The sequence below is a fragment of the Mesoplodon mirus genome, assembly GCF_964341445.2.
Source record: "Mesoplodon mirus genome assembly, chromosome: 17".
Lineage (NCBI taxonomy): Eukaryota > Metazoa > Chordata > Mammalia > Artiodactyla > Ziphiidae > Mesoplodon > Mesoplodon mirus.
Genome location: NC_138993.1, coordinates 1256327 through 1277470, shown reverse-complemented (window position 1 = coordinate 1277470; position 21144 = coordinate 1256327). Strand labels below are relative to the sequence as shown.

Here is a 21144-nt window from a genome sequence, read left to right as displayed (position 1 = left end):
TTTTAAAGGATTCTACGTTAAGAATTATCTGGGGAGAAGTGGTGTTTTGGGGGTCACTTATACATAGATACAGAAATAATTGGTAATACCAAATTAAAAGTTGAATTGAATGTGCAGAAACGGTCCAGATCTGCATGTGAAAGTCTGTTCACACTGTGATAAGCTTCTAACTAGCTTTTTAATTGAAAAGTAGTGCATGCGCCTTCTTAATAACAGTATTTCAGGCAACACAGAAGGGCCCTTATTCCCTCCTCTTTACAGACAGCGCCTTCAGCAGATTCACAGTCCAGTGTGCTGACTACAACGTGTATTTCTTGTTCGAATAGCACTGTTCTTAAAAATTTGTTCCATTCATTACTGTTCTGTTCTTTTTGCTGTTTTTTTGTTAAGTTTGTATTAAAATGCTTTTGAAGATAATTACATGTTCTTTTCGTAGAGAGAGAGAGAGATTATTTATAACTAAGTCGTACGGTTGTGTCTCACTGTACACACTGGAGCATGTGTTCATTCTTCTTATGCACAACTGGTACCGGGTGGCAGTGCTTGGCCGGCTGGTAAAAGGGAAGGTGGGTTAGTCTGCAGTGCTGCAGGGTAACTCTTCAAAGAACAGTCAGTGTGGCCTCTTTGCCAGGAGCACTGCCAGTGAGCTTTCTTAATAGGAGGCAAATGTCATGCCAGAGGTAAAGATCGTTTCCAGGTTTGGAGTTAAAAACAAAACTCACATGGAACTTTACAATAATTATTGGAGAAAAGTATTTTATGATTGTGTCAGATATTAAAGTCTCAGGTCTCCTTGTGCTGTGGGCAACATGTAAGGAATGACAGTTCTAAAACCATGCTGGTTGTTGGCTTTTTAAGAACATTTGACCATACAGACTGGGCACTGGGAACAGTGTGTTTAAAACCGACCAAGATCAAGAGAAGCTAACATCAGGATTAAAAAAAATAAATAAAAGATTTGAGGATTATTTTGCACCTGATGTTCAGGTGAGCAATTGATTTAATTCCATCTCATAGCTGGAAAAAAGGCTTCTCTCAAACTTACATCCTTCTGTTTCCTCTTAATATAGGTAACTGATATCTACAAGTATGTATGGAGTGTCCGCATTTTGTAATTGAATGAAAGATAGGAAAGAGATCTTGGTCTAGGTCTCCTTTCCTTTTGTAGTATTTATTAATCTTTGACGTTAATCAACTCTCACTTGCTAAAGGACCTGGACGACCCCCTCGTTGTTTTGTAACTGGCAGGCTTGGTCAGTTTCAGGACTCTTCACTCACTTGAAATGAGCTTTTCCACATTTCCAAGACTAGCAAAGTCCATAAACACTACTCTTTGCTTCCGCCCCCAGCCCCCCTCCTCTGTGTTGGGCCTCCGAGGGGCCTCCGCTGCTCTTCACCTGAGGGCTGCGTGCATTTGCTCTGCCCAGGTGGCTGTGTGAACGAGACCCAGGACAGGTGGCCTGACCATTTTATTACGGTCCAGTGACTCTGTCACACACCCCACCTAAGGTAAAAGTAAAATCATGACACCGACAGTGAGCAGATCAAGTATTAAGACATTCTGTTATTTTCCTCATGGAAAGTGTTCAGTGGTTATACACATATTTTGTTTGTGAGATTTGGGTGTCTGACAGATCAACAGTTTCTTACCATTTTAATGTCAGATTGCGACTCCTTAAAAAATGTAACTAGATTGTCATAATTTGTGCATCTTTGTTCAACGTAGAACTCAATGTAAGTATTTTATAAATACTTTTCATTACTGAACAATTTATATACCAAAAAACTGCCTTTTAATTGAAAAAATAGGACATTGAAAGTTAAGGGAATTAACCTGGAAAAGAAGTGGAATATTTTTTATGAAGTACACAAACTTTATTGCCTTACTCTCAGGTGCTTTATTTCATGTGCTTGAGCCTCCTTGTTTTATGCCCCAACTTTTACTGTGGAAAATTCCAAAGGAGCACAAAAATAGAATACCCAGCTTCACCAGCTGTAAGTTTTATTTCCTCTCTGCTCTTCCACCCCCACATTATTGTGAAGCACATCCCAGACATCAGATAATTTCACCCACCACCATTTCAGTTTGTTTCTCTAAAGGATAATCAAGACCCCGCTTTTAGACAACACATGGAAAGACCTAGTGTTTAGCTGTTGTGTTCTCTTCTGGGTGAGAGCCCATTACTAACAGTCTCGCACCAGCTAGGTGCCTCGCGAGAAGATGAAGTCGTTCTAGAAGCTACGGACACAGCGGTGGCTCCGGGTCAGGAGGCCCCACGCTGCTGCTGTTGCAGAGTCCGGCCGCTCCTTCCTTTTGGCCCCAGTTCTCCCTGCCCTCCACAAGGGGGCAGAGAGAGGAAGAGAAAAGTGAGATTTAAACGAACCTGGTTTGAGTTTCACTTGTCTTCAGCAGTTAAGTGCAGTCACGGAACGTTTCTGGAGGGATTGTTTAGGAACAAGCGATGGCTCCTGTTCTGAAAGAACTCTCGGTGCCCCTTCTTGCTCTTCAGACACAAAATAATATTAGATATTTTAAAAGAGGGTTAGACAAAAATCTTTTTAAAAAATTTCCATAGCATTGCCTGTAAGTTTCTCTGTTAATGATTTGGGCTTTAATGAACATGTAGAATTTGAACTTATATCTAATTTTTGCAAACCATAGTTTGGATAACTTGCTGAAATTTCTCATTGGGTGATGAGAATGGTCTAGCTCAGGGGTCCCCAACCTTTTTGGCACTGGGGACCGGTTTCATGGAAGACGGTTTTTCCACAGGCGGGGCGGGGGGCGTGTTTCAGACGGTGATGCGAGCGATGGCGGGGTGGGGAGGTGATGGGGGGTGGGGGTGGGGGGGTGGGGGGTGTTGGGGAGCCGCAGATGAAGCTTCACTTGCTCGCCCGCCGTGTGGCCCGTTTCCTAACAGGCCGCGGGGCCGATGCTGGTCCTCGGCCTGGGGATTGGGGACCCCTGGTCTAGCTGATGTATTTCTGTTGGGCATTTGATGAGCATGGAAGGGGCATAACACCGTCTGTGCCCAGAGGGCTTTCTCCTTTCCTGAAACCTCAGTTACCGTGTCTGTGTCCCTGACGGAGTTGTGTTCACAAACGCCTGCAGGTGTATTGTATGGTTACTCTCTGTGTGGTACAGACGGTGTTCTGTTTGAAGCAGCTCGATGGTGAACACCTGAATATCATAAGCATTGCTTTTTAGCCTGGGATAGAGTTTTATGTAAAGTGATCATTGTCTTTGTGTGGAGTCGGATACTCTGATGTTTGGAAGTTCTTCTTCTTCAGTAGGATGTATATTTGCTCTTCCTGTTCTTTTTTGTTTCCCAGTAAGTGTATTTCTTTTGGGAAAATGCTATTTTTCCAAGCAGACTGTATGAGGCTCACATTTTGTATAAGTGGTTTTAGCTGCTGTAAGATGTTGGGGGACATGATGGGATCAACATGTAGAAATTGGTTCTTTTCTTGCGTGTGTTTTGGCATCTGTTTTGTGTTAGTGTTTCTCCTCCTGTAGCCACCGCTCAGATCACCTGCGCTCAGACGTTATGTACCCCTGCAGCATGACATATAATTATGATGAAACTGTTAGCTACATTCCTCTAGCATTCTTTTTTCCAGCACTTAATGCCTTTTATTCCTTAGCTTCAGGCATGAATTATGTAGCATATGTGAAGAGGCTTAAACTGTTTCCATTACATTCTTTCTGGATGGCTCCGTTATATTTAGGATATACTTACATTTTAGACAAAGTCGGAATGTTATTGTGGTTGACCTTGACCCCAGCTAACTGGGCAGACATTATATAGCCATGTTTGAGTCCTCGCAAAATGTGCTTCTGAAGCCCACGGAGTCCTGGCGGGAGGCCCTTCTGGACAGCAGGGTCATGGAGCTTTTCTTTACCGTAAGTCCTACCCTCCCTCGCCACAGGGAAGCCACAGAAAAGTGCCACGGGAAGAATGCGTGCTTTTGTATTTTTTTTAGGTAAATCAAGACAGATTGCTTTTCTCCTCCAAAGCCTTCTCTCCTGATCAGTATATTTGCTTAAACAAAGATTATATAGAAATGTTTTTGCTGGTTTATTAAAATGTTATATAATTATGAAGGGTTTAACGTCGTAGAGCTCAAGCTTTTTGGTCTCAGGACCTCTTTACACTCTTAAAAATCATCGAGGACCCCGAAGGGCTTTTGTTATGTGGGTCATAGCTATTAGTGTTTACCATGTTAAAAATTCAAACTGAGAACTTTAAAAAATAATTTGTTAATTCACTTAAAAATAGCAATACCAAACCACTACATATTAACATAAATAACATTTCAGTGAACAAATAGCTATGTTTTTTAAAACAAGCAGACAAAAAGTTTAGTGAGAAGAGTGGCATTGTTGACCTTTTTGCAGACCTCTCCAGTGTCTGGCGTCACAGAAGAGCCAGGCCCTCTCACCTGCTGCTGCGCTTGCTCAGCTGCAGTGTTACAGTCACGTAGAGCATGGGTGTGTGACGGTAGGAGTGGAAAAGGCAAACACTGCCTTAGTGGCGTTATGAGAGTAGTTTTGACCTTACAGACAACCTGACAGGGTGTCAGGAACCTTTCGGAATCCCTGGGCCACACTTTGAGAAGTGCTATTCTAGAGCAGTACACTTTTTGCGTACTGATTAGCAGCCATGGGTTAGTTAGTGTTACTGAATCACAGTTTCTTTCAGCTGTAACTTTCAGTGGTCCTGTTTATTGTTTACTAAATATCAAGAAGTTAGGAATGTGCTCCCATGTTTGCCCAAGAGGGCCCCCAATGTAATAGTCAAAAGCTGGAGAAAATATGGAAAATACGTGTGTGTGTGTGTGTGTGTGTGTGTGTGTGTGTGTTTTGGATACAGGTTTGCAGATGTAGGGAAAGCATACAAGTTCGTTAGGTATAATGACTGGGGCAAAAGTCCAAATAAAGACCAATTAAAAAGAAAAAAGAAAGCTATTTTGCTAAATCCTAACCATTAATTATAGTTTACCTTTTCATGTGTTTTAAAGGTACTATTCACTGGCCTTACAAATTTCACCCCTAGGTGTACATAAAAAATATTTTTCTATAGAAATGTTCAGACGGAGTATTACCTTGCATTTTCTTCTTTAAATCCGAGAAATGATGGCTAGAAACGTTATCAGTATCAAAGATATTGTAACTACATTTTAACATTTTGTTGCCTGCCTCTGGCAGAAATTGTTTTGATGTGTATCCAAGTTCAGTTCTCTGTGTTATTCATTTGACTGAAATTGGATACCGTTCCAGCAGTTTTTGAAAAGGTGAAAAACTTCCTGGCAGTGCTGGAAACAGCTCCCCTGTCTGAACAGCTGTCTGGACGCAGTAGACAGCTGCTCCTGTCAGCTGGGAGCCTCCACATGCAGATAACTTCTGCAGCTGAAAGTTAACCCCTTTCACCTTGTGATTTTAACAGTTTTGTGTTTGTGGCCTATTACTTTCATGTATGCACTTTATGAACAATTTTAATTTTGTTACTTGTTAGAAAAACGTCAGTGACTAATCTTTTTATTTCATTCAGGTTTTTTTTTTTAAGTTTATCTTCAATTATGTGAATTCATTGCCTATTTGAAGCAGTTTTCCACTGCATGTGACTTTTTCTCTAGATTTGAATCACTGCACTTACGTGTACTATGTCGTGGCCTCGAGGCCCAGATGTGACCCGTCTGGGTTCAGGAGACCTTAGATGGCCTTCTGCGCCCTGCAAGTTGACAGGCTTCTCCAGTTTTCTTTTTTCCATTAGGTGTTGGAGAAACCACTCTCCTTAGTTTTTCCTTTGTGACATATTCTCCCTGGTCTCATTTATGGACTCTCCTTACTCTGCTCGTTGGATAAATACTGGTGTCCCTACCTCAGTTCTCAGCTTTGCTGACTGTGCGCGTGTTCCTTGGGCGTCTTTTCCCACTCGTAGCTCACCGAGCGCCACTTGTGCGCCAAGGACTCCTCGTCTGTATTCAGCACAGGCTGCTCCTGTGTCCCAGAGCCTCGTAATCGTCGCGCTGGGCTCTTTAACTCGGATGCCCAAAGTCGTCTTGGATTCAGTGTGTTCCCATAGAACTCAGCGTCTTACTAGCGTACTTCTCTTTATTTCTTGTCCGTATTTCTTGTCTTGCTTCTCCAGTCACCTCCCTGGGTCTTCCGCTAGACTTTGCTTTTCTTTATCCGTCTGCTTTTCCCTATTCAGGTGGTGAATTCAGGTTTTAATTTGTGTAACATAGTTCAGATATGGTAGAATTCTTTTGTAATGGAAGAAGAGCAAGAATCTACCATGTTACATAAGAATCAACCATTGATTTATGTTTTATGTGGTTCATATTTTAGGAAGCATAAGTATGCCCAGTAAAGTCAGGCTCTGAGGACAGTTTCTTATTTTCATTTTATTTAATTACATAATCCATGTTGGCTGTTTCTTTTGCTTCCTCATGTCTGGACCAGGATCGAGCAACCATTTGGCTGTGTGGGTGGAGAAGCAGCCCTCTGTGGTCCCAGGTTGCGTTGTCTCTGTCATGTTTAAATGTTGATAAGGTTAAAAAAACACGGTGACAGAAATGTAGTTACAGTTTTCAGATAAGGAACTTCAGAATAAGCTGTGTTCAGAAGTTCTTGAATAGAATGGATATATGGATTTGTGATTGTGCTTTAAATTTACTATATATAAAACTTAGAATGTATTTTGAAAAACACTTGTGTTGTTCTAGACCAGGGATTGGCTGGGTAGAATATTAGGCTTTGCAGGTCATTAGTTCTCTGGGGCAGCCTCAGCTCTGCCCTCCCAGTACAAGAAGTTACAGCAAAACTTCACTGATGGCTGTTAAAACGTGAATTTTGTATAATTTTCACATGTCTTGAAATATTATTCTTTGGTTTTGTTTTTCTCAACCACATAAAAAGGTAAAAACCATTCTTACCTCACAGGCCACACAAAAGCAGGCAGGAGGCCAGGTCTGGCCTGTGGGCTGTGGTTTGACAACCCCTTTTCTAAACCCCTTTCAGCATGTCAGTAGATAAATTATCTTTGTAACTTAACAGTGAGTTTTTAATATTTTAAATTTCTTAGAACCTTAAGAAGTTCAGGAATTAAAGATTAATGGAATCAACCAGTGAATTAAGGGTTTATGAGTATTCACTGTGTCCCCGCACTGTACCAGTGAATAGTTGGGAAGCATCCTAACTTCAAGTAATTTATAAATGATTTGCAGAGTCAGAGTGAAATAACCTGACACAGGTAGAGAATAACTGTTTAAATTGTGTGACACTCAGAAAGCACAGAGATTTGTGTAGGGAAAGGGGCTGGAAAAGTCAAATCCTTGTGGAAAGTAGAAAGTGGCCACAGTAAATGTGGTGGATTAAGATAACAATTAACCTGTGATTTCTCTGCTAAAAATATTTTCCTTGTCTGTTTTAATTATGTAAGTCTGAGAATATTAATGACACTGTAAAATTAGGGAGCAATATTTTGGGAGTGTTTCCTTCATCAGAACACTGTATGCCAGGTGTTTCACTTCAGTATTGCAGTATTGAAATAAATTCCACGTGAGGTTTAAAGTGAATTTAAATATAATTTAAGTAAAATTTAAACATTTAGAAAATTTATTAATAGCACTGATATAGGATAAAATGAGATTCAAATAAATTGTAGGCAATATCAGAGTTGATGAAAGACCATGTTAATATATTGTTTGAATGAGTGAATTTCTAGGGATTGAGGGGCATGTTGGTTTTGCGAGTGTGTAACTGCCTGCTTCCAGCGAAGCAGCATCTATATGCTCTTGCCCGAACTTTGCTAACTTTAGTAAGAAGCTGCAGCGAGGCATAGTTAGCATAATACAGATGACTGTCGTTGCTGCTGTTTTTAGAAGAAGCTGTATGTCTGACTGGCCGGCATCTGTTTCTCTCTTTGTCATAACACGCCGGAGACAGTTCAGTTTTCAAAATGTAGGTAGCTCTCCACTGACAATTAATTGGTATGTTTAAAATCATGGCCTATAACATAAAATGGACTGAGGGACAATTTTCAAATTTAGTTTAACTCGGGAATTAGTTTTCTAGAAATGCTCAGCTACAGTGAATTTTTCTCTCACCTCATTTGGCGTGATAGACACGTGACCCTTACAAAAGAAGAATTTATGTTTATGGATTAGCGATTCTTTCTAACAGGTACATCGAAAAATCAGAGAAGATTCCGACATGGCACAAGACTCCCTGCAGTGCCTCGCCCAGTTAGCTTCTCTTCACGGACCCATCTTCCCCGACGAAGGGTCCCAAGTGGATTATCTCGCGCACTTCATTGAGGGCTTACTGAATACCATCAATGGGTAGGTATCCTGGGCCTTAGAACCAAAAAGGAGCTTCCGTTCTTCTTCATGATTAACAGTGGAGGAAAAAAGAGACTAGCGATCCCCCCTGCTTTTATATTTTAGAGTAGAGTTGTATGTGTCCGTTGAAATGAGTTCACAGAGACGTGCCTTTGAAAATGAATGGGTGCATGTGTGGAAACGAGTTACCTCTGTTCCACTTAACGCTGATGCTCATGCCTTGGGTTGTAGAATTGAGATAGAAGATTCTGAAGCTGTGGGCATCTCCAGCATCATCAGCAACCTGATAACCGTGTTCCCTCGCAACGTCTTAACCGCCATTCCAAGCGAGCTCTTCTCGTCCTTTGTGAGCTGCCTGACACACCTCACGTGCTCTTTCGGGCGCAGTGCTGCACTGGAGGAGGTGGTGAGTGGCCCCGACTGAACCCGCGCGGTCTCGCAGGGGGACCTGCTGTGCCTCTGAAGCGTGTCTCGTGGCCACTGATTGTTTTAAAGGAGTGCGTGTTTGTTTATATGTGCAAATCATTTGGCAATCTGTGCGTGGGAACATGACTTTTTAAAAATTTGTGGAAAATCACTTTAGTAGACTAAATTTTATTTGTCTCAAGATTTTATTTATTTATTTATTTATTTATTTTTTATTTTTGGCTGCGTTGGGTCTTAGTTGCTGCGCGCAGGCTTTCTCTAGTTGCGGCGAGCGGGGGCTACTCTGTGTCGCGGTGCGCGGGCTTCTCATTGCGGTGGCTTCTCTTGTTGAGGAGCACGGGCTCTAGGCGCACGGACTCAGTAGTTGTGGCTTGAGGGCTCTAGAGCTCAGGCTCAGTAGTTGTGGCACACGGGCTTATTTGCTCTGCAGCATGTGGGATCCTCTTGGACCAGGGCTCGACCCTGAGTCCCCTGCATTGGCAGGTGGATCCTTAACCGCTGTGCCACCAGGGAAGCCCCTGGTCTCAAGATTTTAAGTTGAGATAACTTAGTACCTGAAAGTAGGAAATGGAATGGAATGTTTTTATTAAAAACTATGTTGAAAGCCATTTTAATAATAAACTCTTTAAGTTCAAGGGGCGCTAGGAACTTTATGGTATGGTTGTGATTGTGTATAATTTTAAGTGTTTTATGAGAATTTAAAAATCTTGGGCTTATCTGGAAATTATGTAAATATAATTTGGTTCAAATAATTGTAACCCTGCTTATTTTGATTAATTTTTTTTGGTGTTTTTTATGGTTTTAATAATATATCTTGGTAAATTTTAATTTGCATTAAAATTAAGACCAATTACTGTAGTAAAGATGTTTTTTGGTACAGATTCTTAAATGCTTATCTTCCACATCTTATATTTAATTTGGAAAGACTCGTACTAAGCTCCTTGACAACACAGCTGTGTTTGTAACAGTTACTGGGAATAAATATGTTAATCTTGGGAAGTAATTGATTTTTTCCCTACCAAGTAGTTATTAAATTGTTGAAACTAATTTTTTTTAATGAAATGCAGATTCTTTTCAAAGATTGTAAGGGTAAAAAGAATATTTGTAGACCTCTGATAGAATTTCATGTTCAGTCAGAGCGGTGGTTTTGTTGGGGGTTTGGCAACATGCGTGGGAGTGATTTGCGCCCCTTCAGAGGTGTCAGAGCATGAAGACCTCGGGAGTGACTGTTCACAACGGTGGGCGCCCCAGTGGTTTGACAGGAAAGGAGCCAGGCCAGGAAGTTATTTATGTGTTGGAAAGTGTCGGTCATGGAGGAATAGAAGTTTACGGGCCTCCATGTGAGGTCTGAATTTCTAGGGAGAAAAATTATGTACTAAGCATGGAAACATAGGGAAATTTCAAGTATTTAAGCTGTACTCAAACTCTTTTCAAATGATTACAAATTCTGAATCGGGTTTCACGTAACATCCCCCTTTCCCCCACCCCCTCCCCCTTGGTTAAATGGCACGTTGATCACATGTTTAGAAACACAGCTGCCTTTTATTATAGTTTGTTTGTGGGTTAAGGATGCTTCTAGAGGAATTGCTGGAAGATTTGTAACATTCTTGGCTTGCAGATTTGAGGTTTAGAATTTATTTATTTTGCCTAGGGGACTAACAACTTGGAAAACAATTTTTCTGCTGAGGTTTGACCTAGAAGTATTGGGACACAGGGAGCCTGGATGCGCTTTCAGAGAGTAGATGTTTAATTGTGCTTCACAGGGAGGCATGCACTGTACCTAATGGGCTTCATTCGGGAAAAGGGCTATTTCTTTTCCTTTCTTTTAATCGGTCGATTTCTTTTAATCTGTTTATGACGTTTAAAAAATGATGTTAGAAACAATTGGTTACCCATTGAAAAAGACAGAGGGAATAGATTTGTCTGATGCTTTTGCATGACTCATAGCAGTCAGATTGGCGAGGGTTGGTGAAGTTGAGGGCTGACGGGGGTCCCTGCACGATGAGTTACCAGAAGACTAAGCGAATCCTAAATGTATCTCAGCCGCGTGGGGTTTTCACTCTGGCTGTGTGAGCTGGGGGCGGGGCCTGGGGAGTGGGCGGCGAGGTGCAGGGACAGACCCAGCCGGCCACAGTGGAGCTTCTGGGACGCAGGCTAGGGCACCTCGTGCACAATACATAGTTGTTGACCTGAGATGGCAAAAGGTATAAAAAATGAGCTTATACGTAAAAATCGAAAAGTTGAGGCATATTAAAAAAAACTGCTTTGGGGAGTCAGCGTGGTGAGAAAGATCATGAACTTTTGAGGGAGACACTGCGGTGTGAGCCAGAAGTAGTCCTCAGCTGCAGGGCCTTGGGCAGGTTGCTTCACCTTCTGTGAGCATGTTTCCTTGGGGTGTAGTTAGGATACTGGTCTCTTCTGATGTTTCGTGGGGTGGATTAACAATGTGAAAGTGCCCCTACGGTGTGCACAATAAAATGTAGAATTATAATGATACAAATGAACCTTTATAATGGGCTTTACTAACAGCCTGTATTATGTGTACTGTCCTAGGAGTAAGACCAGTTCTTGAGTTTTGTTGTTTCATGCAAATCAGTAATTTTATTTGTTTATTTATTTACTTTTTAAATTTATTATTATTTTTTTGCGGTACGCTGGCCTCTCACTGTTGTGGTCTCTCCCGCTGCAGAGCACCGGCTCTGGACGCGCAGGCTCAGCGGCCTTGGCTCACGGGCCCAGCCGCTCCGCGGCATGTGGGATCTTCCCGGACCGGGGCACGAAGCCGTGTCCCCTGCATCGGCAGGCGGACTCTCAACCACTGTGCCACCAGGGAAGCCCTATTTACTTATTTTTAAAAATGTTGTCTTTTGTGATTTGCTCTCAAATTATATCTTTTTTTTTTAATACAAATTTATTTATTTATTTACTTTTGGCTGTGTTGGGTCTTCATTGCTGTGCGTGGGCTTCTCATTGCAGTGGCTTCTCTTGTGGTGGAGCATGGGCTTCAGTAATTGCAGCACGTGGGCTCAGTAGTTGTGGCACATGGGCTTAGTTGCTCCATGGCGTGTGGGATCTTCCCGGACCAGGGCTCGAACCCGTGTCCCCTGCATTGGCAGGCAGATTCTTAACCACTGTGCCACCAGGAAAGCCCCAAATCAATAATTTTAATATTAGGTTTTTAAAAACAATTTTAATCTTGTGAAATGTTTTGTTTTTCTTTAATATTGAAAGAGTTTCTTTTCCCAATAGGAAAACAGGTTCCGCAAAACACTTTTTTTTTAAGTTGTGCTCAGGCAGGAAGGTTTTATTTTTATTTTTTAATTTTAAAAATGTGTTTATTTATTAACATCTTTATTGGAGCATAATTGCTTTACAGTGGTGTGTTAGCTTCTGCGTTATAACAAAGTGAATCAGCTATACATATACACACATCCCCATATCTCCTCCCACTTGCGTCTCCCTCCCACCCTCCCTATCCCACCCCTCTAGGTGGTCACAGAGCACCAAGCTGATCTCCCTGTGCTATGCAGCTGCTTCCCACTAGCTATCTATTTTACGTTTGGTAGTGTATATATGTCCATGCCACTCTCTCACTTCGTCCCAGCTTACCCTTCCCCCTCCCCGTGTCCTCAAGTCCATTCTCTACGTCTGCGTCTTTATTCCTGTCTTGCCCCTAGGTTCATTAGAACCTTTTTTTTTTTTTTAGATTCCATATGTATGTGTTAGCATACGGTACTTGTTTTTCTCTCTCTGACTTACTTCACTCTGTATGACAGACTCTAGGTCCATCCACCTCACTACAAATAACTCAATTTCGTTTCTTTTTATGGCTGAGTAATATTCCATTGTATATATGTGCTACATCTTCTTTATCCATTCATCTGTCGATGGCCACTTAGGTTGCTTCCATGTCCTGCCTATTGTGAATAGTGCTGCAATGAACATCATGGTACCCAGCAATACACTTTTGTTTTACTGTGGTATTTTTTCAAAACTGTATTTATTTAGAAATACATATAGATTGTCTCTTGTTTTAGGAACTCATGTCTTAGATGGTGGTTATGTTGCTGTAGCAAGAAGAAAAAAAAGCAACTTCATGGGAAGAAAAATTCTTGATACTAACATGTATTCTTGAACTATGTCCTTGTTTGGTGGCTGTAGTGTGTGTATGAAGAGAGGCTGTTATTTATGACTGCCCTCAACTTGCAGTGAACTGAAAGTCTCTGCTCAAAAAGAGCAACTCCAGTCTTCAGCCACTTTATTCTGTTGGCTGTTAAAATTTCATGGTGTTACTTGAGGCTTCCTGAAGCCAAGAATTTTTTCATTGCACCCGAGAAATCAAATTTTTGTCTATTGCTAGGCTGGAGAGGTGAGATGGATTATAAGATGAAATTATTGCCTTAAAAATTAAAATCCTAACCAAATAATTGTTCATATTATTATGTCAACTATTTTATAAAATGTTTATAATACTAGTATATGCATTTGAATTGATTCAGTGAAATTTTAAGAGAATATGGCTTGAGCTCTAGACTCTCATTTGTTTCTTGGTTTCTTTTGTCTGTTAAGTTCAGCCCCCAGTAGGTTCATCAGCCAGAAGCCACATAACATGTTAACTGAACAGAGCAACCATCATGGTCCTTAAACTTTGAAGTGTGTGTGTGTGTGTGTGTGTGTGTGTGTGTGTGTGTGTGTACGTGTGCATGGGGGCTGTGGGTTGGATATGTAAGGGAGGTGGGAGGTGATGGTAGTAAACTTTACAAAGGAAGAACTTCACATTTAATTTTAGTACATTTGTTCCCTAACCTCAAGACCAGCAGGACAAGGCAGAAGAAGAAGAATCTTGATAAAGTTGTTGGGAAGTCCATTATAGAATGTAATGCAGTAAAATAATTTTGCAGTTCCTTAGGTGAGTGAGTGCATTTAAAGTTCAGCATTCTTAACTCAAAATCTAGTTTCTCCAGCTCGATGGATAATTACTCTGTGGAGAGGAGGTGTGGTGAAAGAAATGCATTGAAGCCAAGTTACAAATGGAGAGGTGGGAAGCAGGAATTTGGGGGGTATTTCAGGGAGAAGAGGGAATAACTTACCATCTGGAATGGTGATGTCAGTACAACACAAATGTGTGGTCGACCCTGCACCTTAACTCCCGGGGGAAGGGATGGTTTGAGAAGCTGTGCCAACCTCCCTACCCAGCATTCTGCTGGCCGGGGAGGAATGAATGGATGATAGTCCGGAGGGCGACACAGCTGTCCAGCTGCACTGTGTGCACTCATTTCCTCTGCTTGTTGATCAGAGAAGAATTAAATGAGATGCATGAGTAGCCTTGAACATTTAAAGTATGCTTTTTTTTAATCCTAACAGTGGCTTTACCTCTGTTCAGGATATTTGAAAGAAAATTGGTTACTATTACAACTTAAATACAGATTCTTATTAAAAGAAATCCTTAAAATAATTTCCATGTTTCATTTAATTCTGGTTGGATCGTAATTTTGCCATGCAGTGTTTCCTAACTTGTATATGAGTCAGCCCTGATTTTTCAGTCTGCTTCCAGTCCTAGCACAGAACCAATGTTGGTTTTACAGAATTCTTGCACTTGAGATAGAATGTAGTGGATTTAGATTAAAGCTTATTTATTGTCATAACTGTGGTTTCATATAGTAACCTTTGTATTGCTTACAAGACTAGCATTAAAAACATAACCAGATCTAATGGGCCAGGGTTTTGAAAATGGACGCTAGAATGAGGTGGAAGAAGAGATGGCCCTCCTACCTCGGGTAAGGCAGGTGAGTCCCCGCAGTGCCGGCCCCTTGGGAGTACTGCTGGGTCATTTCAGTTCCGTGAATATTTACCCATCATCTACATGTGGCAGGGACTGTGTTTGATGAATATACGTTCTTTAGCATTAAGAATTTGGAAATACATATATGCTTCCAGAAGGAAAAAGTTGTGTTAATCTAGGAGTGTAACATTTAAAAACTCTCTGAAAATTACACCTCGGACTCTTGGTGTTTTTGTGGGGAGTCGATTTTGTTTTAAGTGATCTATTTATAGGATTCTTCTAACAGCTGCGGTGCTTGTCCACTGAATCAATTTCTCTTGGGGGATTTCAGAAGCCAGGAATACTGTCAGCTGCATAGGTAGTCTGGAGTCAAATTAATTCTGTGCTGTAGGGACCGGCTAGGGGAAAAAAATGAGAGGATGAATTAATTTCTTTTGCATTTGGCATTCAAAGACTTCTAAATTCTTTTTCAAATGGACAGCTCGTGATCTGTTTGTGACATTTCTGCGATTTTTCTCCGTATTGCCGTTGTTGCTTTATATGATGCTACACTAGGAAAGGGTATTTATAGCAGATGAGTAGCAGCATAAACTATTATAATTCAGCCTTTAATCTTTCATATGCCCTTTCTTATTGTTTTACACCGTGCAGTACATGTATTATTTGACCTGTCATTGGACTTGGGGGTTATGGCAATGCCTGTAAATTTTAAACTTACTGTGGAATATTCTGTTCACGTAAAGTAAAAGCTTTATATATATATAAACATTTGTAAAGAATAAGAAAATGAACAACTGTGTGCCAGCCATGCAGATAAAGAAACAGTATATTGATAGGACCTTTTCCCCCTTCGTTTACCTGGAGTTTCCCCCTCTGTTGTTATAAGCACGGTTTATGTTGTGCAGACTTATTTTTGCCAGTTGATTTTGTATCATGTTTGCAAATCAGCGCTGCCAGGGAACCCCTGGCCGGTGCTTTGGCTCCTTTCCCACCCTCTGCGACCTCTGATTGTTCAGTTTGCTTTCGTTACCAAGTCCTTATGAGAGCAGTAGAGCCAGCCCCAGGCTCTAAATAGGGAACAGAGTTAAACAGTGTTATTCCTCAGAAATGAAACATTCCATGTGTGAGAGCTAATGGCCCACACCCACCTTATTGCAATTTTTATGTCTATGAATCATAATGCTTTTCTTTTTTGTTAATAAATAATTTTTTTTTTTTTGGCTGTGTTGAGTCCTCGTTGCTGTGCATGGGCTTTCTCTAGTTGCGGCGAGTGGGGGCTACTGTTCGTTGTGGTGCGCAGGGTTCTCATTGCGGTGGCTTCTCTTGTTGCAGAGCACGGGCTCTAGGCGCACGGGCTTCAGTAGTTGTGGCTTGTGGGCTCAGTAGTTGTGGCTCACGGGCTCTAGAGCACAGGCTCTGTAGTTGTGGCGCACGGGCTTAGTTGCTCCATGGCATGTGGAATCTTCCAGGACCAGGGCTCGAACCCGTGTCCCCTGCATTGGCAGGCGGACTCTTAACCACTGCGCCACCAGGGACGTCCCTGTGAATCATAATGCTTTTCTTAACTGACTCATGTAACTTATGTTTACATGTGAAGATAGCACTCAAGTTCAAAGAAAGAGCTTTCCAGTTTCATGGAAATGATTTGGAGTTGTCACGTTGGTTATTTGCTGTTTGTAGAAAAAAAGCTGTAGGAGTTCTTTGCAGCATAACATATATTAGAACTACTCTAGCACAGGATTTATCATGTATACTTTTACAGTATCTAACGTTAAGGACACATGCACACACTTAATTTTTTTTAGAGCAGTTTTAGATTCACAGCAAACTCGAGTGAAAATACAGAGTTCCCACCCCTGCCCCAGTACACCCAGCCCCCCACCATCAGCATCCCTACCAGAGAGTGCATGTGTTACACCTGATGAACCTGCACCGAGGCCATCATCATCCCGAGCCCATGGTCTACATCAGAGTTCACTCTTTGTGTTGTACACTCTACGGGTTTGGACAAATGTGCAGGGATGTGTAGCCACCATTACAGTCTCATGCAGGCTAGTGTCACTGCCCTGAAAATCCTCTGAGCTCTGCTCTTCACGCCCCCGCCCAGCCCCTGGCAACCACGGATCCTTTTATTGTCTCCATAGTTTGGCCTTTTCCAAAATGTCGTATAGTTGGAATCGTACGGTGATGTTAGATTTTAATCTGAAGTTCACGTCATTGTTAAAAGGCGGAGCAGACCACATACTGAAGGCTGTCTTTGCCAGGCTTCATTTGCCAGCATGTCCAGAGACAACATGAACTGCTGTTTCTATGTGTCCAAATAGTCACCAGACGCAAAAGCAGATTTCTTTCTGCGGCTGAAGAGCTGCAGGTTCACCCCCAGTACGCTCGCAGGTTAATTTTGGGCGTTGACGTGTCAGTGCTGATAGCACGTTTTGGTTACCTTCTCCACCCTCCGTTCCCAACTGGGGGAAAGTGGAGTCCAGTAGCCTCCTAAGCTCTGCGCCCCTCTCCAAAGCCCTCCTGGCAGCAGGCCCGAGACACCCCAGGCACGAGCAGAGTGTCTGGCTTGGGCCCTCGTCATCCTGGGGCACGTGCTCCGGCTTGGCGGCTGGGTCTTGGCCAGAGGGGCTGTGGAGCAGGGCCAAGGTATTAGGAAAAACCACTCGGCTGGGTTTCAGTTCTCTGTGATGAGACGGAAAGATTTGGCTGCCCATTGTCATCAGCCAGATTTCTCACACTTTGCCTGATGAGTTCCTTTTACTGGTTTCCACGTGGAACAGACGCCCTGTACAAGTTTGCAGTTCTTACTTTAAACCAGCGTCCAGTGAGTAGGGGCTCCGATGGTCCGCTGTGATCTTCTCTTTTGTCTAATGTCAGGGCTCTATGGGAGGAATTATGGAATGCTCTTCCAATAGTAAAAGGCTTATAAGGCTTTTCCATTTTATTTGTACTTTTCTGTATCTGAATGATTAAACCGTGATAAGCATGCATTGTATATGTGCTAGGGAACAACAGAGAGTTCTTAGAAATGCCTTGCTGCTTCCTTCTGAGCGGTGGGGTCAGAGGATGCTGTTCCTCTTAAGATATGTTACCAGTCTGTTTATTTTGGCAACATAAACTGTTAAGACTTAACAAATGAGTTCTGCAAAGCACATGCTTTAAGTATGCAGAAACGGTCTTATTCATCTCCTGCTCCAGTACTTAGCTGGCATTAGTGTTTTCTGCTGCAGGCACACATCAGCTGCTGCTGCGACCAGATGGGCACTTACCTGGCCTCTTGTTTAAAATTTTTTTAACATCTTTATTGGAGTATAATTGCTTTACAATGGTGTGTTAACTTCTGCTTTATAACAAAGTGAATCAGCTATACATATACATATATCCCCATATCTCCTCCCTCTTGCGTCTCCCTCCCACCCTCCCTATCCCACCCCTCTAGGGGGTCACAGAGCACCAAGCTGATCTCCCTGTGCTATGCGGCTGCTTCCCACTAGCTACCTATTTTACGTTTGGTAGTGTATATATGTCCATGCCACTCTCTCACTTCGTCCCAGCTTACCCTTCCCCCTCCCCGTGTCCTCAAGTCCAACTTCTATGTCTGCGTCTTTATTCCTGTCCTGCCCCTAGGTTCATCAGAACCATTTTTTTAAAGATTCCATATATATGCGTTAGCATACGGTATTTGTTTTTCTCTTTCTGACTTACTTCACTCTGTATGACAGACTCTAGGTCCATCCACCTCACTACAAATAACTCAATTTCGTTTCTTTTTATGGCTGAGTAATATTCCATTGTATATATGTGCCACATCTTCCTTATCCATTCATCTGTCGATGGCCACTTAGGTTGCTTCCATATCTTGGCTATTGTAAATACTACTGCAGTGAATATTGTGATACATATCTCTTTTTGAATTATGGTTTTCTCAGGGTATATGCCCAGTAGTGAGATTGCTGGGTCATATGGTAGTTCTATTTTTAGTTTTTTTGTTTTTTTTGGGTTTTTTTTTTTTTTTTTTTTTGGCGGTACGCGGGCCTCTCACTGTTGTGGCCTCTCCCGTTGTGGAGCACAGGCTCTGGATGCGCAGGTTCAGCGGCCATGGCTCACGGGCCCAGCCGCTCCGCGGCATGTGGGATCCTCCCGGACCAGGGCACGAACCCATGTCCCCTGCATCGGCTGGCGGACTCTCAACCACTGCGCCGCCAGGGAAGCCCTATCATATTGTTTTTATCCTTCAGTTTGTTAATATGGTGTATCACATTGATTGATTTGTGTATACTGAAGAATCCTTGCATTCCTGGGATAAACCCCACTTGATCATGGTGTATGATCCTTTTAATGTGCTGTTGGATTCTGTTTGCTAGTATTTTGTTGAGGATTTTTGCACCTATATTCATCAGAGATGAATATAGTTTTTTTCTTCGTGACGTCTTTGTCTGGTTTTGGTATCAGGGTGATGGTGGCCTCGTAGAATGAGTTTGAGAGTGTTCTTCCCTTTACTATATTTTGGAAGAGTTTGAGAAGGATGGGTGTTAATAGAATTCGCCTGTGAAGCCATCTGGTCCTGGGCTTTTGTTTGAATTTCAGTGCTTGTGATTGGTCTGTTTATATTTTCTACTTCTTCCTGGTTCAGTCTCAGAAGGTTGTGCTTTTCTAAGAATGTGTCCATTACTTCCAGGTTGTCCATTTTATTGGCATAGAGTTGCTTGTAGTAATCTCTCATGATCTTTCGTATTTCTGCAGTGTCAGTTGTTACTTCTCCTTTTTCATTTCTAATTCTATTGATTTGAGTCTTCTCCCTTCTTTTCTTGATGAGTCTGGCTAATGGTTTGTCAATTTTGTTTATCTTCTCAAAGAACCAGCTTTTAGTTTTATTGATCTTTGCTGTTGTTTCCTTCATTTCTTTTTCATTTATTTCTGATCTGATCGTTATGACTTCTTTCCTTCTGCTAACTTTGGGGTTTTTTTGTTCTTCTTTCTGTATTCTTGTTTCTTGAGGTAGGATTGTATTGCTATAAACTTCCGTCTTAGAACTGTTTTTACTGCATCCCATAGGCTTTGGGTCGTCGTATTTTCATTGTCATTTGTTTCTTGGTATTTTTTTATTTCCTCTTTGATTTTTTTCAGTAATCTCTTGGTTATTTAGTAGCGTACTGTTTAGCCTCCACGTTTGTGTGTGTATATATATATGTGTGTGTGTATATATATATATATATTTTTTTTTTTTTTTTTTTTTTTGCGGTACGCAGGCCTCTCACTGTTGTGGCCTCTCCTGTTGCAGAGCACAGGCTCCGGATGCACAGGCTCAGCGGCCATGGCTCACGGGCCCAGCTGCTCCGTGGCATGTGGGATCTTCCCGGACCGGGGCACGACCCCATGTCCCCTGCATCGGCAGGCGGACTCTCAACCACTGTGCCACCAGGGAAGCCAATGTTTGTATTTTTTTAGTTTTTTTTCTGTAATTGATATCTAGTCTCATAGTGTTGTGGTCAGAAAAGATACTCGATATGCTTTCAACTTTCTTAAATTTACCAAGGCTTGATTTGTGACCCAAGATATGACCTATCCTAGAGAATGTTCCATGAGCACTTGAGAAGAAAGTGTATTCTGTTGTTTTTGGATGGAATGTCCTGTAAATATCAGTTAAGTCTATCTTATTTAATGTGTCATTTAAAGCTTGTGTTTCCTTATTTATTTTCATCCTGGATGATCTGTCCATTGGTGAAAGTGGGGTGTTAAAGTCGCCTACTATTATTGTGTTACTGTCAATTTCCCTTTTTATGGCTGTTAGCATTTGCCTTATGTATTGAGGTGCTCCTATGTTGGATGCCGAAATATTTACAATTATTATATCTTCTTCCTGGATTGACCCCTTGATCATTACGTAGTGTCTTTCTTTGTCTCTTGTATTAGTCTTTATTTTAAAGTCTATTTTGTCCGATATGAGAATTGCTACTCCAGCTTTCTTTTGGTTTTCATTTGCATGGAATATCTTTTTCCGTCCCCTCACTTTCAGTTTGTATGTGTCCCTAGGTCTGAAGTGGGTGTCTTGTAGACAGCATATATACGGGTCTTGTTTTTGTGTCCATTCAGCCAGTCTGTGTCTTTTGGTTTGAGCATTTAATCCATTTACATTTAAGGTAATTATCAATATGTATGTTCCTATTACCATTTTCTTAATTGTTTTGGGTTTGTTATTGTAGGTCTTTTCCTTCTCCTGTGTTTCCTGTCTAGAGAAGTTCCTTTATTTGTTGTAAAGCTGATTTGGTGGTACTGAATTCTCGTAACTTTTGCTTGTCTGTAAAGATTTCAATTTCTCTGTCAAATCTGAATGAGATCCTTGCTGGGTAGAGTAATGTTGGTTGTAGGTTTTTCCCTTTCATCACTTTAAATATGTCCTGCCACTCCCTTCTGGCTTGCAGAGTTTCTGCTGAACTGTCAACCGTTAACCTTATGGGGATTCCCTTGTATGTTATTTGTTGCTTTTCCCTTGCTGCTTTTAATATTTTTTCTTTGTATTTAATTTTTGATAGTTTGATTAGTATGTGTCTTGGTGTGTTTCTCCTTGGATTTATCCTGTATGGGAC

General features: G+C 41.7%; 1 protein-coding gene across 1 annotated transcript in view; it reads left to right on the top strand.

Annotated features, from left to right (window-relative positions):
• XPO4 (exportin 4) overlaps positions 1–21144 on the top strand; it is a 109944-nt gene that overhangs the window by 49759 nt on the left and 39041 nt on the right. Inside the window, exons 7-10 of the mRNA XM_082602027.1 lie at positions 3792–3904; positions 6947–7027; positions 8189–8346; positions 8578–8752. Of these exons, the coding sequence (XP_082458153.1) occupies positions 3792–3904; positions 6947–7027; positions 8189–8346; positions 8578–8752 (527 nt within the window). The remainder of the gene's footprint in view (positions 1–3791; positions 3905–6946; positions 7028–8188; positions 8347–8577; positions 8753–21144) is intronic.